Source organism: Hyperoodon ampullatus (genome assembly GCF_949752795.1).
Source record: "Hyperoodon ampullatus genome assembly, chromosome: 5".
Classification (NCBI taxonomy): domain Eukaryota; kingdom Metazoa; phylum Chordata; class Mammalia; order Artiodactyla; family Ziphiidae; genus Hyperoodon; species Hyperoodon ampullatus.
The window spans coordinates 121,346,844-121,359,481 of record NC_136918.1 but is presented as its reverse complement, the minus strand read 5'-3'; the positions used below and the strand labels follow the sequence as shown (position 1 = coordinate 121,359,481).

Sequence of the window (12,638 nt, the reverse complement as noted above, 5' to 3'; positions counted from 1 at the left end):
GTTTTCCCATAACCACAGTTATGAGTGTGGAATTCTCAACATGTCCTCTTGTTATTATTGGCATTTTTAAAAAGATAAAGTCCTGGGCAAGTGAGTAATGTCTTCCCCACCCAGAATATTTTCTTAAAATAGAAAAAAAAATGCTTAATTCCTCTCACAGCTGCTATTCCTGTTCATTGATAACTACATGAGGCCATAAAAAGTGGGCATATAAAGCCATGTTTCAGTGGACTTTCCTTTAGGTTAGATCAATACTCCCTTACACTGCATAACTTCACATGGGTGACATAATGAAGATTACAAAATTTGTGATTGTTTCAATAAGAAATATATATATATATATATATGTATACAGAGATACAGAAAAAGAGAGAGAAAGTGGGATAGAGGGAGGGTGGGAAGAGAGATTAAGTATTAATATATATGTTAGTCTATATATATATATATATATATATATATATATATATATATATACACACACACACATATATGCTTAAAATTTATCTTTAGAATGTCTGCACCTACATAAAACAGGAAAAAATGCCTTAATAATGACTTGAGTCAGAGGGTGGAAGGTTGATCTGTTAGGGACTCTTTACAAATGTCATGTGCATGTGCCCAATGATTAATTTGACTTCCATGAATTTCATATTTCTTCTACCAGTTCTCAAAATGATAAAGTATCATTTTTGTTTACAACATGCAGTTAATATCATTCACACTGACAGCTGGCCTGTTCAGGTGATTAACATTTACAACTCTAAGCTTCTCTGTACTCACTAATATCTTTTTAAACATTAACTGCACTTTTAAAGCTACTTAATGTATAGAGATATAATGTTGCCAAAGAGACATACACAACTCATTTACACTGACTAGTCAGACTAGTGTAGACTTTTTTGACAAGCCTTCTTGGAAAACTTGAGAGCTTGTGCTCTCCAGTTGGTGAAGCTTCTATGCTCTCTCAGAGCCCTTAGAGTAGCAAACCTTCAAAAACCAAACATGGGCTCAAAGCGAAGTGTACCCTCAAGGCGCCATTCTCTCAGCACCTATGAAGTTATGTTTGCAGCTCTCTTTGCCATATTGGTGGTGATCTGTGCTGGATTAATTGCAGTGACCTGGCTGTCAATCGAGGGATCAGAAAGAGGTAAGTCACATAGACTTGGCTACAGAAAAGTGCTCTCAGATGAATGTATACACTTCAATCTCCAGAATCCTGCCAGCATATTGTATGCATTGATGTGCTTTCATGGCAAGGTATTTATATTGCATCCAGATGCTTCACCGTAGTTTACTTCATAGAATTTTTTAACATGGTATATAATTTGGATTTTAATTCAGAATTCAAACATGAGACTAAGTTTTTAAAAGAAAAAATGATAATTTTCTCAGTTCCAACATATAACAAAGTAGGTTCAGAGCCTGTGGGTCTGTTCTGATAGAATTTAAGTCATAAACCTATTCAAACACTGTTGACCATAGAAGCGGATAAATAGGCCAAGTTAAAGAAAAAATATTGTTATTTCTAGATAATTATATCTTTATTCTCTTATTAGTACAACAATTTGAATTGCAACAGTATAAGGCCACTTGAATGTAATTGTGGATTTATAAAGATCTCAAGTTGCCTGAGTAGCAATCTGTCATTGACAGAAAAAGAAAAAGAAAAGGTAATTCTTATTTAGAGCTAAATTACCTGTAACAACTGCTTTTAAAAACTCTCCAATTGTATTATCTTGTTACAACAAACCTATGAGTTATTTGTTATTGTTACCCTCATTTTATAGGTGAAAAATCAGAGACAGAGAATTTAGGTAACTTACTTAAATTTGCAACACTGCCAGGTGGTGCAAACTAGACAGTCCAACTTTAGAACTTGTGCTCTTCTTTACCATTTATTCATTTCTAAGATAATTTTTTTTTAATGGCAGCATAGCAGAAACTTGAGTATTGGATTTATTTTTTCTGAGAACATTTTCACATTTTTTAAATGATGAATTATATACAGGCATATTAATTCCTTCTGAAAACTCTCAGAGCAAAACCTTTTATATGTGAGTGATTTTAGTTTTACCAAGAAAATAAAATTCTCAGCCTTTGAGTTAGTTCTTTTCCCTTAGTAAATAAGTAAATTAGAATGTAATAAATATGATTTATAGTTTTATAAAATAATTCCAGTATAATTTTTGGCTTATTTAACTACTATAGCTACATACAGGAATATACTTTAAAGAGAAAGAAGGCTTGTGATATTTTATATAATTATAAGAACAATTTAATATATTATAGAAATTCACTGAGACTTTTAGAAAAGAGACTGCTTTGGTTTTACTTAAATTCTGTGAATAACTTCAAGGATATGTAATTATTTGGAAGTCTATTGGAAGCCTTGATGCTCAATAAAAATACAAAAGTTAGTTATTTTACCAGAAAAATAAAAAATAAATATATATAAATGTTAATATGATTTAATTGTGAACAACTGAATATAAGAAGGGATTTGAGATAAGGCAATAATAGAACACTAGAGGATATAAGACATTCTACTTTCAGTACATACTTTTACTTTAATATACTTTTAACATTTTTTATTGGAAACCATTGTAGACTTTTAAAAAGTTGCAAAAATTGTGACATTCATTCAGCTTCCCCTAATGTCAATATCTAGTACACACATAGTACAATTGTCACAACCAAGAAATTAACATTGTTACAATGTTATTAACTGAACCAAACACTTTATTCAACTTTCACCAGTTTTCCCATTAATGTCTTTACCTGTTCAGGATCCAGTGCAGATTCCAACACTGGGTTTAGTTATCATGTTTCCTTAGTCTCCTCCAATCCATGACAGTTCCTCAGTCTTTCCTTGCTTTTCACTTTTAAATATGCAAATCTAAATGTTATTTTGAATGTTTAAAAAACAAATGAAATAGTATTAATAATATATTACATCAATTATGCAATGATAACTGTATAGACGAAGTGCAAGTTTATTGTTTAAAGTATTAATTCTACAGTTCCTTCTGGACTAGGAGATTTGTGTCAATATATGACAGATCTTGGGTTCTGAAGTTAGTCAATCCTTTGTCTAAATTCCAGATCTGTCACTTTTATCACATTAAGAAATTTTCTAGTAAATCTAAGCCCAAATTTCCCCATCTGGGGAAAGAAGAAATAACATCTTCTCATACCAGGTCAATGTATCATTATTATTACATTTACTAATGATTTCATCATTGTGTGAGTTTCACCTGTAGCGATTCATTTCAAATATAAATATATATGCAAAGAAAATAATCTCATAATGGGATTGTACTGGCCTTAGTGGCACATTTTATTTCCCATGTTTGTATTCAGTTTGTTAGCTTTTTTCTTATATTTTTTCATATTGAGATAATAAATTTTCTGCAGCATTCTCAATAACTTCTCCAGTAATGACAGTCTCCATCTAATGACAAAAGGTCATACATGCCAATTTTATAATTATTAGAATGAAAAAAGTAGTTTCAAAACTATGCTACAAAGTAATACACACACTGAAATCTTCACAGCAATCTACATGTAGTAAATGAGCAGTGTCCCTTGATGCTAGGTGTTCAAGAAGTATCTGAAGGCAACTACAAAACTTTTAATGGTCCACTTCTCACTATGTTTCCCTGAATCAGTTCCCATAATTGGTGGAAGGTGATCATCCCTGTATCTTCCAACAGAAATCTCAATGACAAACAAACAAAAACCAAACAAAACTTGGAAGCTTGGAGAGTTGGTTAGACTTCATAGAAAAGAAAAAAAAAACAATAATAGGATAGAGAAGAAGAAGTTTAATTTTCAATCTTTTAAAACAACTAGGTAGCTAAAAATATAAGTTAAAAAATAGCAAACAGCTGATGATGAAACACGAAGACTGCAAAGAAAAAAAGCAAGAACTCCAGGGCCAGCACATTAAGCAAGAACTTTACTTCTATGTCTTAACTGGAATGTGCATATTTTCTCTTATTCATTATTCACATTTTCAGCGTTTTGTTTCTTATTAATTTATCTAGATGCAGCATTTGGAGAAAGTCATGAAGCCAGAGGGACATTGACAATAACATCCGGAGTTACATATAATCCTAATTTGCAAGACAAACTCTCAGTGGATTTCAAAGTTCTTGCTTTTGACATTCAGCAAATGGTAGGAGACCTTCTCTCCTCAACTAGTTTAAAATTTCATAACATAGTTTCGCTAACCACTTGTCAAAAGATACATAGATCTTGTTCTCTTTGAAAAAAATTATTCAATAAATGTAATATGCTCAGGATACTTAAATGTATGAGACCCAGCATCACAGAGAAGGAAATCACCCCAATACAGTTCTAAGTAGAATATAAAGATTACTTTGTTTAAAATTTTAAACAAAATCTTAAATTTAATATGTCTTTTCTTAACCTTTTCTTTTTTTAGATAGATGATATCTTCCAATCAAGTAATCTGAAAAATGAATATAAAAACTCAAGAGTTTTACAATTTGAGTAAGTATAGCTCAAAATTTTTCTATAGATAGAAAGCACAGGATCACAAAATAGTGATCTTTTTGCTAATATTTGTAAAAGATTGTCACTATTTTTAGGAGAAAATGGAACATTTTAAATTTTCAACATTTTCCAGGAGGATTGAGAAAAGTGGCATAGTATAAACTTTTATATTTGTAACAAATAATAATAATGCTAGATAATTTATCTCATATTAACATGTTTCTCTCTCCTAAGTGCAAAATCTTTCAGAGACACATGGAGAAGGCTGAGGTTGACTTTATGCAGATGCCTAGGAGTCTTGACATTTAACCTATATCAAATAGAAGGCATATGGTACTCCAAGTCATTGGAGAATGCAGTGAGCCTCACATTATAGAAAGACTATTCTCCTATCTCAGATCAGAAATAATTGAACCTGAAAGCCTGGCACCAAAGATACTTGGTACATGGTTTTCACAAAAGTCCTGACATTAGTAAAAGAGTTCTTAGTTCTCAATAACCGAATAGAGGTAGGGAGGTCAAGTCAAAGGAAAAGAGATTATGTTTAGAAAAACAATGACAGAATTAGTTAATGGGCAGAAGGAAACTTTAGGCCTTGCCATTTCTTGTTGGAACAAAATGTATCCACTTAGTGGAAGCCATCATGAAAAAAAGCACAAAGCTTCATTTTATACCAAAAAAAAAAAAATTAGAACTCCGTTTCTTTCTTTCTCACCTACTTATCTATCTATATTTATTATTCTTTATCCCACTGCATATTCATGAAATCTTAGTCTCAGTAGCCAGTCAACCCTACCTCCATCTACTGGCTTCATTCCTATCCACAACACAGAGGTTTTGACTCCTGTTTTCCAGGGCTTATGATCTCTGATAGCCTCTTTCATGGCTTAATTTCAGGGCTATAATGACACAGGTGGACTCTCAGGAAAGGTTATTATTTTTGTTTGTTTGTTTGTGTGCTTTCCTCAAAGCGCTCTTTTAAAATATTTATTCAGTATTTATCTGTGAAGGTAAAACAATTCATGAAAGATTTTATTTCACTTTATTTCTCTGCTTTGGAATGAGTGGAACCAATTTCTCTTTTCCAGTTTTGGAGAGGATTGAGTTTGGAGATCTGCATTAAATTTTCAATTCAAATTTAGTTCTTAAAGGTTTTAGAACTAAAGCATTGCTTAAGGAGAGGTAACCCTCGTCCTTCCTCGCCTTCCTCAGGCTCTAACCAGTGAAATCCATGCAAAGCACGGTATCTAGTGCAGAGATTATTAGGATAATTTTGCAAATGGAACCCTTTGTCTTCTCTTGTTTACAACATGCTGGATAACTTTGTTTTTACTAGATTGGGAAAATTTGCTGAATATAGACTTTTATATAAGGTCTGGGGGTTTATCAAAACCCAACCATTTTCTTTGATATTTATTAAGTAAACTTATGTTTCTTTAGACAGTAAAATCACTATATGTGAAACTGTAAATTATTTGAGCTAAGGAATTATTTATTTCCCTTCCTTTAAACTACCTAGGAGACTAATATAGTTCCTAAACCTTGATACATATTTTATAACAATTCTCAAATAATACATTTCATCAGTGTAAAGAGACTTTCACCTCGTTGTAGCTGAACTACTTTTAAATCAGAAGTGAGTTTTTAAAAGATGCAATGCAAAGGAATTTCATGAAAATGTCTGTAAGATAAATTACAGGTAGGTACTTTGGGAGACAGAGAAAAAAAAGGATGAGAAAAGAAATTCAGAAGCAGGAAAGAAAGTAACAAGCAAACATTTAGGTTTACTTTAAATAATCACACTTAAAATGACATATTCCACTTATAGAAAAAATTGACAGACTCCTAATTACCTTTGTAAATTATTTTCACCTTAAACTCCAATTGATAAAATCAAGACACAGAAATAACTGACTTCTCAACTAACTAACAATAGCCACACCAACTGTTAAAAATACATCTAAAAATCCTTTAAAATGCCTATTTCCTTTTTTGTTACTGATTTTACTGAAATACACACCCCATGTATGTGTACATGGTCAAGTTATAGCACTCAGAATACTAAACTTAGTCATTAATCTATCACTTCTTCCTTTTAAAAATATTATTTAATGTCAAATCTTGCTCACCCTGCTAAGTTGTGTATGTGTGTGTGTGTGTGTGTGTGTGTGTGTGTGTGCAGAGTCACTCTACAGGACAAGCAAATGGTTTACCCTCATCTGGGAACACTTTCTATTATTCTGCTTTGTGGAAAGCGCTTTGACTCAAAGAGCATTCAGGGGTTGATTCTTCTAATAAAGTGCTGTTTACACTTTATGGCAATATGAAGCTTATTTTGCCCTTTGAGCACAGATAAGTCATTAAGTTAGGAAAGGAAAGACTTTTGTTTACTCAGCAACCCTAGAGGTTATCAGTATCATTAAGGAAAATAAGAGATAAGAAACATTTGATTTATTGCACACAGGCTCTCTGTATAATGACAGGATTTATCTGTTTAAAAAAAAAAACAGACTCAGATATTCTACTGGAACAGTACTTTGAAATGAAAATGGTCATTGTTTCTTTTTTTTTTTTTCCTAAAGGAAGAATTCGCATTACCTTAATAAATAAATTCAATTTCACAGCAGTGATAGAGATCATTACTAAACTACTAACATAACAGTTTTAGCTTTCTTATTACATGAAACACAAATGTTTATTATGGTTTTCCTGATTTCTACTGTATATCTCTCTTATCTCAACATTTACTCTGAATAAGAAACAAATTTTAAAGAATACAACTGTATGTGGATATAGGATCGGTCACTCCTGTCCTTACAAAGTATAAATTATTAAATGAAATGTATAATTCACAACTAAGAAAACACATCTTTCATACGAAGATGTTTTATGCCTAAGGATGAACTTATCAAGTTACTTTCAACTCGGTGAAAGAAAATTCCAGATTTGTATGTACTCTACCAAAATTACCTTACCTCTTTTACTCCCTAACTCAAATAAAATAAAAGCAAGTGGTCAGTCAAACTTAATATGTGAAAGTTACACAAAGAGAAAAATCCGATTTAATCAGAATTAAAGCTATCTGCTGTGCAACCAAGGAGGTAAAGATTAGAAATTGAAGACAGAGAAACTAATGGACTTTGTTCACGCTCACTTTATTTTTACCATATTGAACTCTGTCCATTTAAAAATTTTGGGGGGTGAGGTTGGTTAAGGAGACAATGAAAAGGAGGAGGCAGGGGAGGAAAAAGAGATGGAGGATGAGGGAAAACGAGAAGAAAAAGAAGAACAGGTGGCAGAGGAGGAAGAGGGAGAAAGGGAAAGGGGCAGGAAGAGGGAAGCTTCTATCTCTCAAAGTGTGGCGGCAATAAAATATCCATTCTCCCCCCAAATTCCAACTAGCTATTTTCTGCATCTTTTTAGGTATAAAGTTCTGGTAACAATGCAAGATAATAAAAACCTGGATCTGCATCTAGGCAAATGTGTTGTATTGTCTTTCCTATTGACAAATAGTTCATAATGGTGTTGATAGCAGTGGTATGTGGGGTGGGGATGGGAACTAGAGCAAAACATATCTGGGAAACAGAGGTTCTGAGTTTTATTACTCTCTCTCTCTGATATTAATAAGCTGTATAACTCTAGGCAAGGTTACCTATATTACTCTGAGTCTCATTCTCCCTATTTATAAAATTGCAATGTTGGCCAGCATCAGATGCAAAAATAGAGTCATCTCCCTTTTCTTGAGCATCTGTTTAAATAAATACAGATGAGGCCTGAGAGTTGTATGCCAGTTAAGATTTTTTTAATTGCAATTAACCAAACACGTGACTAAAAGTGCCTTAAACAACAAGAATTTATCATCTGACATCACAAGAAATTTGGAGGTTTCAGCAGAGGTTAATTCAGTGGAACAATGACAGAGACATAATCAAGAATTTAGGTGGTTTCATTGTTTTATTGTACTATCTTTAGCTTGTCAGTCATAGCTTGCCTCATGGTCCCAAGATAGATGTGACAGTTCCAGCAATCACATATAGATATAATAACATTCAACAAAGAAGAGTAGTAGTCCACTATGAACCTTTATCTGATGAAATATAGAGAAGTTTTCAAGAAGTTTACGATCAGCATCCCCTCATGTTTCATTGACCAGGGCCTCGTCATATGCCCATGAATAAAACTATCATTGACATGAGGAATGGTTGGAGAAGCCATGAGAAAATGGAGAGTTATTCTCAAACAAAATTAGAGACCAGCCAGCATGGAAAAATTAACAAGTGTGGAAGAATAGATAAAAACAGTGTCTGTGATGAAATCTATTTTTATCAAGGACAGCAGTGATTCCATGTGTGGGTAAATTTGGGGAACCTGGATCTAAATAGTTACTAAGGAGCCTTGCCATTTACAAGATTTGGATACTCTGATTTAATCAGATGATTGGAAAGTTAAACATTCTAACATTTTTAAAATAATATATTTAATAGAGGTGAAATGTGCAATTATTGATCAGAGTATCTTATTCACGTCAATCATGAAAAGCTAGCTACATAGAAAGGAATCACTTCTGCTAAACAATGAACCTGAATAATAGCACAGAAACCAAAAAGGAATATCCTACCGAGAGGAAATGCTGATCTGCTGTGATCTTTCAGGAACATTTTTATCCTGTATATAGTCTTGGAGAAAAAAAAAACTTTTATTATAGGTTTTATCAAGACATATATACATACAGATACATAAAGAACTCTTCAGGAGTTGATGAAGTCCTTCAAGAAACTCATTAACTTAAAGATATCACAAGGATATGAATGTAAATGTGTAAATTTCAGAACCAGCAAACATATCATGCAAAATTTGGTTCTCCTTAGTCTGCCTCTTAAGGGTCCAAGTAAACCCTGTGTAACCCCAGCTTACTGAGGGAGACAGAATGAAGACCAGAGCTAGAGTTTGTTTCCCTAGCAGTTGTATCCTAAAAGCACAGTAGCAAAGTAGAAATGTAGACAGAAGAGCAAAAATCTCTCCAGTATTTCTAGTGGGTCCAAAATTTATTCATTTTTATGATTCTTTAAACTGTAAACAAATCGTCAGTGAAGAAAACTTTGAAAATGCATGTTTCAGAGAAGGCAATGAAGTAAAAGAGAAGATGACTTGGGTCATGTAATTGAACTCTAATGTTATGGTCAGAGACGAGTAGGCAAGATAATCCCAACCCTTGACCATGAGACAGAAAATCCCACAAATTCTCAATAATCCACTTATGCTTGTCTTCTTTCTACCCTTCTAAATCAGGGCATATTTCATTTATTTTATATTAAGAATGTAGAAGAAAAAGTAGATATAAATTAGTTGCTATAAGCTTGCTATCAAGCCTTCATAAACTATTTAGAAAATTTTTCTCTGAAATCAGTGAAACTACTTTAGACCTATTCCTACTTAGAAGTCATCTATGAAAAATTACAAATTCACATTCTTCATTCTTTCAAACAGAAAAATGAGAATAAATGTCATGATACCATGTGATTTGGTTTAATTTGACACAAGTATCTGTGGTCTAGCCTAAGGATTAGCGTGCTAATGTGGGACTCAGAAAAATCAGATTCTAATTCTGGATATATCTTTGTGTTCTTGGAGAAACATTGTCTTTTAATTTCTCTTTCTTCCACCTGTGAAATAAAGATAATATTTGACATGACCTACTTTGTATAGGTGTAATAAGGATTAACAAGGGGATAACTGTGGAGAATTTCAAAGACACCTTACATAAATTGAACACAAATAATTTGAAGAAGGCTAACTTTTTTCTCTTATGTCATTTTTTGCTTTGCAGAAATGGCAGCATTATAGTCATATTTGACCTTCTCTTTGCCCAGTGGGTGTCAGATGAAAAGGTAAAAGAAGAAATGATTCAAGGCATTGAAGCAAATAAATCCAGCCAACTGGTCACTTTCCATATTGATGTGAACAGCATTAATATTACAGGTATCTGTATTTGATTCCTTTGAATTGTTAAGCTATGAAATTAAAATTCTAGCTATGTACCAGGGGAGCAGTGGGATGACCCTGGACTTTAGAAACCTGTCTTATTGCCTGAGATAACACATTTACATAAGAAAAATAAAATATGGAGAAACTGTTTTGGAGAAAAATATGAGTGAGAAAATATTTGTAAAATATCAAACATCAAAAAAGTTCTGAAAATATTGGCATGCCTAAATGTTTGTGGGTCTGATCACACTTTTGCCATTGGTCAAACACACCCTGACTTTCCAGGAACCCTGCATTGGAAAGTGACACATTACTTTGTGATAGTCATATAGATATTATTAGATTACATAGTCAAGTGGCAAGTCCAGTCTCTGACTGAGGACTTAAAAGAAGGAAAGGAAGTAAAAAGAGGGGATTATGAGTTTGATTCATCCCAGTTACTTATAAAAAATAAAACTTTATTTTAAAATGATAAATAATTTTAAGATAAAAATAAATCAAAGGGGAAGAGATATAGAGCATCAAAAATAATATCAAGACAATAATGTCTATCAATGTTAAGTTATTCTAAATTTTCCATTTCAGTTGTTTCCCATTCAATTTAATTCAACAAACATGTATACAGAGTCCTATTTTGGTTGAAAACAATAGTAAGTTGCCAGGCCCATCCAGATCCACAATCTCTTATCTGTAAACCTTCAGGTTAAATATGTTTTAGAATTCAGAAATTTTTAGATGTTAGAAAGCTCATCAATATATAAATATCTGGGTTTCCCTGGTGGCGCAGTGGTTCAGAGTCCGCCTGCTGATGCAGGGGACATGGGTTCGTGCCCCGGTCGGGGAAGATCCCACATGCCGCGGAGCAGCTGGGCCCGTGAGCCACGGCTGCTGAGCCTGCGTGTCCGGAGCCTGTGCTCCACAATGGGAGAGGCCACAACAGTGAGAGGCCCGCATACCGCACACACACACACACACACTATATATATATATATATATATATATATATATCCACATCAAGTGGAATAAAGGCAAACAGCCTATTGCCAGTTCAAATAGTTTTGCTTCAGAATGAGATATCAGTATAGATTTGCTCTTAAAGGAAACATAAAAAAACATGCATTTTAAAAAATTTGTTATAGTGGATACAAAATCGCAGACCTCTAGTTGCTTTTCTTTACAGCCTGGGTTCATCAAGCACAGTACTCTTCCACTAATCCCCTTACTATATCCTGCCGTGCCTGTTCAGTGAGAAGACAGCTCAAGCTCTTAAGTGCTTCTTCTACTGATGGTTTGGTCCCCTCTGGCACAGCTGCTGAAGCAGAGACTGTTTTGGATTTTTGTCTGATTCAAATGAGCTGAAAACTACTACTAACTATTATTAACTACAACAGGTGGTTTTTCTATCAACACATTAACTCCTCATACCAATCTTATTGCACAGTATCTTTACTACCCCCATTTTACAGATGAGACAACTAACATACAGAAAATTTAGCTATTTCGAGATGGATTGAGGATTCTGACCCACGGGGTCTTAGCCTAATATCTGTGCTCTTAGAGCTTATATTAGAGTTTCTTTGTAATAGTTTTGCATTTAAACAATGTTGATTATTTTTCAATAGTCAATTTTCTTCTAGAAAGGTGGTATGTTACTATCTTTATTTGAATAGACATAAGTTTCTGGAGGTCTGCTGAGGCAAATGAATTGACAGGTGTGCTGAAACTTATTTTCATGACTTCCTATGGTGGGGCTATTTAGGAGAGGGGAGTTTGTGGTTTTAAAAAATTTATTTATTCAATAAAACCATATCCTTTGAATTAACTTAGAATAAGGATCATAAATGCAATAAACTATATCACAACATCAACTCAAGAATATGATCCAGAAGTTGGAGTTACATTTAACTTGTTGAACTATATTAAAACACATTTATAAACATAATATGAAGCTTAATTTTAGGTATTTAAGTTTAATATTCACTTGCATCATGTGAATTTTCAAATTTATTACATTTTTAATTGGTTAATAATTTCACAGATACCTTTGATTTTTATATAGTATACTGTCAAACCAAACAATGAAAATTAAAATATCATCTTCTTTATGAAAATATCTTATAAAATTTATTTTATCT

The 12,638-nt window shown here is 33.0% G+C and overlaps 1 protein-coding gene across 1 annotated transcript in view; it reads left to right on the top strand.

Moving 5' to 3' along the window:
* Window positions 1-1,002: 1,002 nt before the first annotated feature.
* Window positions 1,003-12,638, top strand: part of TMPRSS15 (transmembrane serine protease 15) — a gene marked incomplete at both ends in the record, with an annotated part of 146,724 nt that continues 135,088 nt past the window's right edge. The window contains 4 exons of the mRNA XM_079705404.1: window positions 1,003-1,147; window positions 4,047-4,177; window positions 4,448-4,515; window positions 10,346-10,497. Of these exons, the coding sequence (XP_079561530.1) occupies window positions 1,003-1,147; window positions 4,047-4,177; window positions 4,448-4,515; window positions 10,346-10,497 (496 nt within the window). The remainder of the gene's footprint in view (window positions 1,148-4,046; window positions 4,178-4,447; window positions 4,516-10,345; window positions 10,498-12,638) is intronic.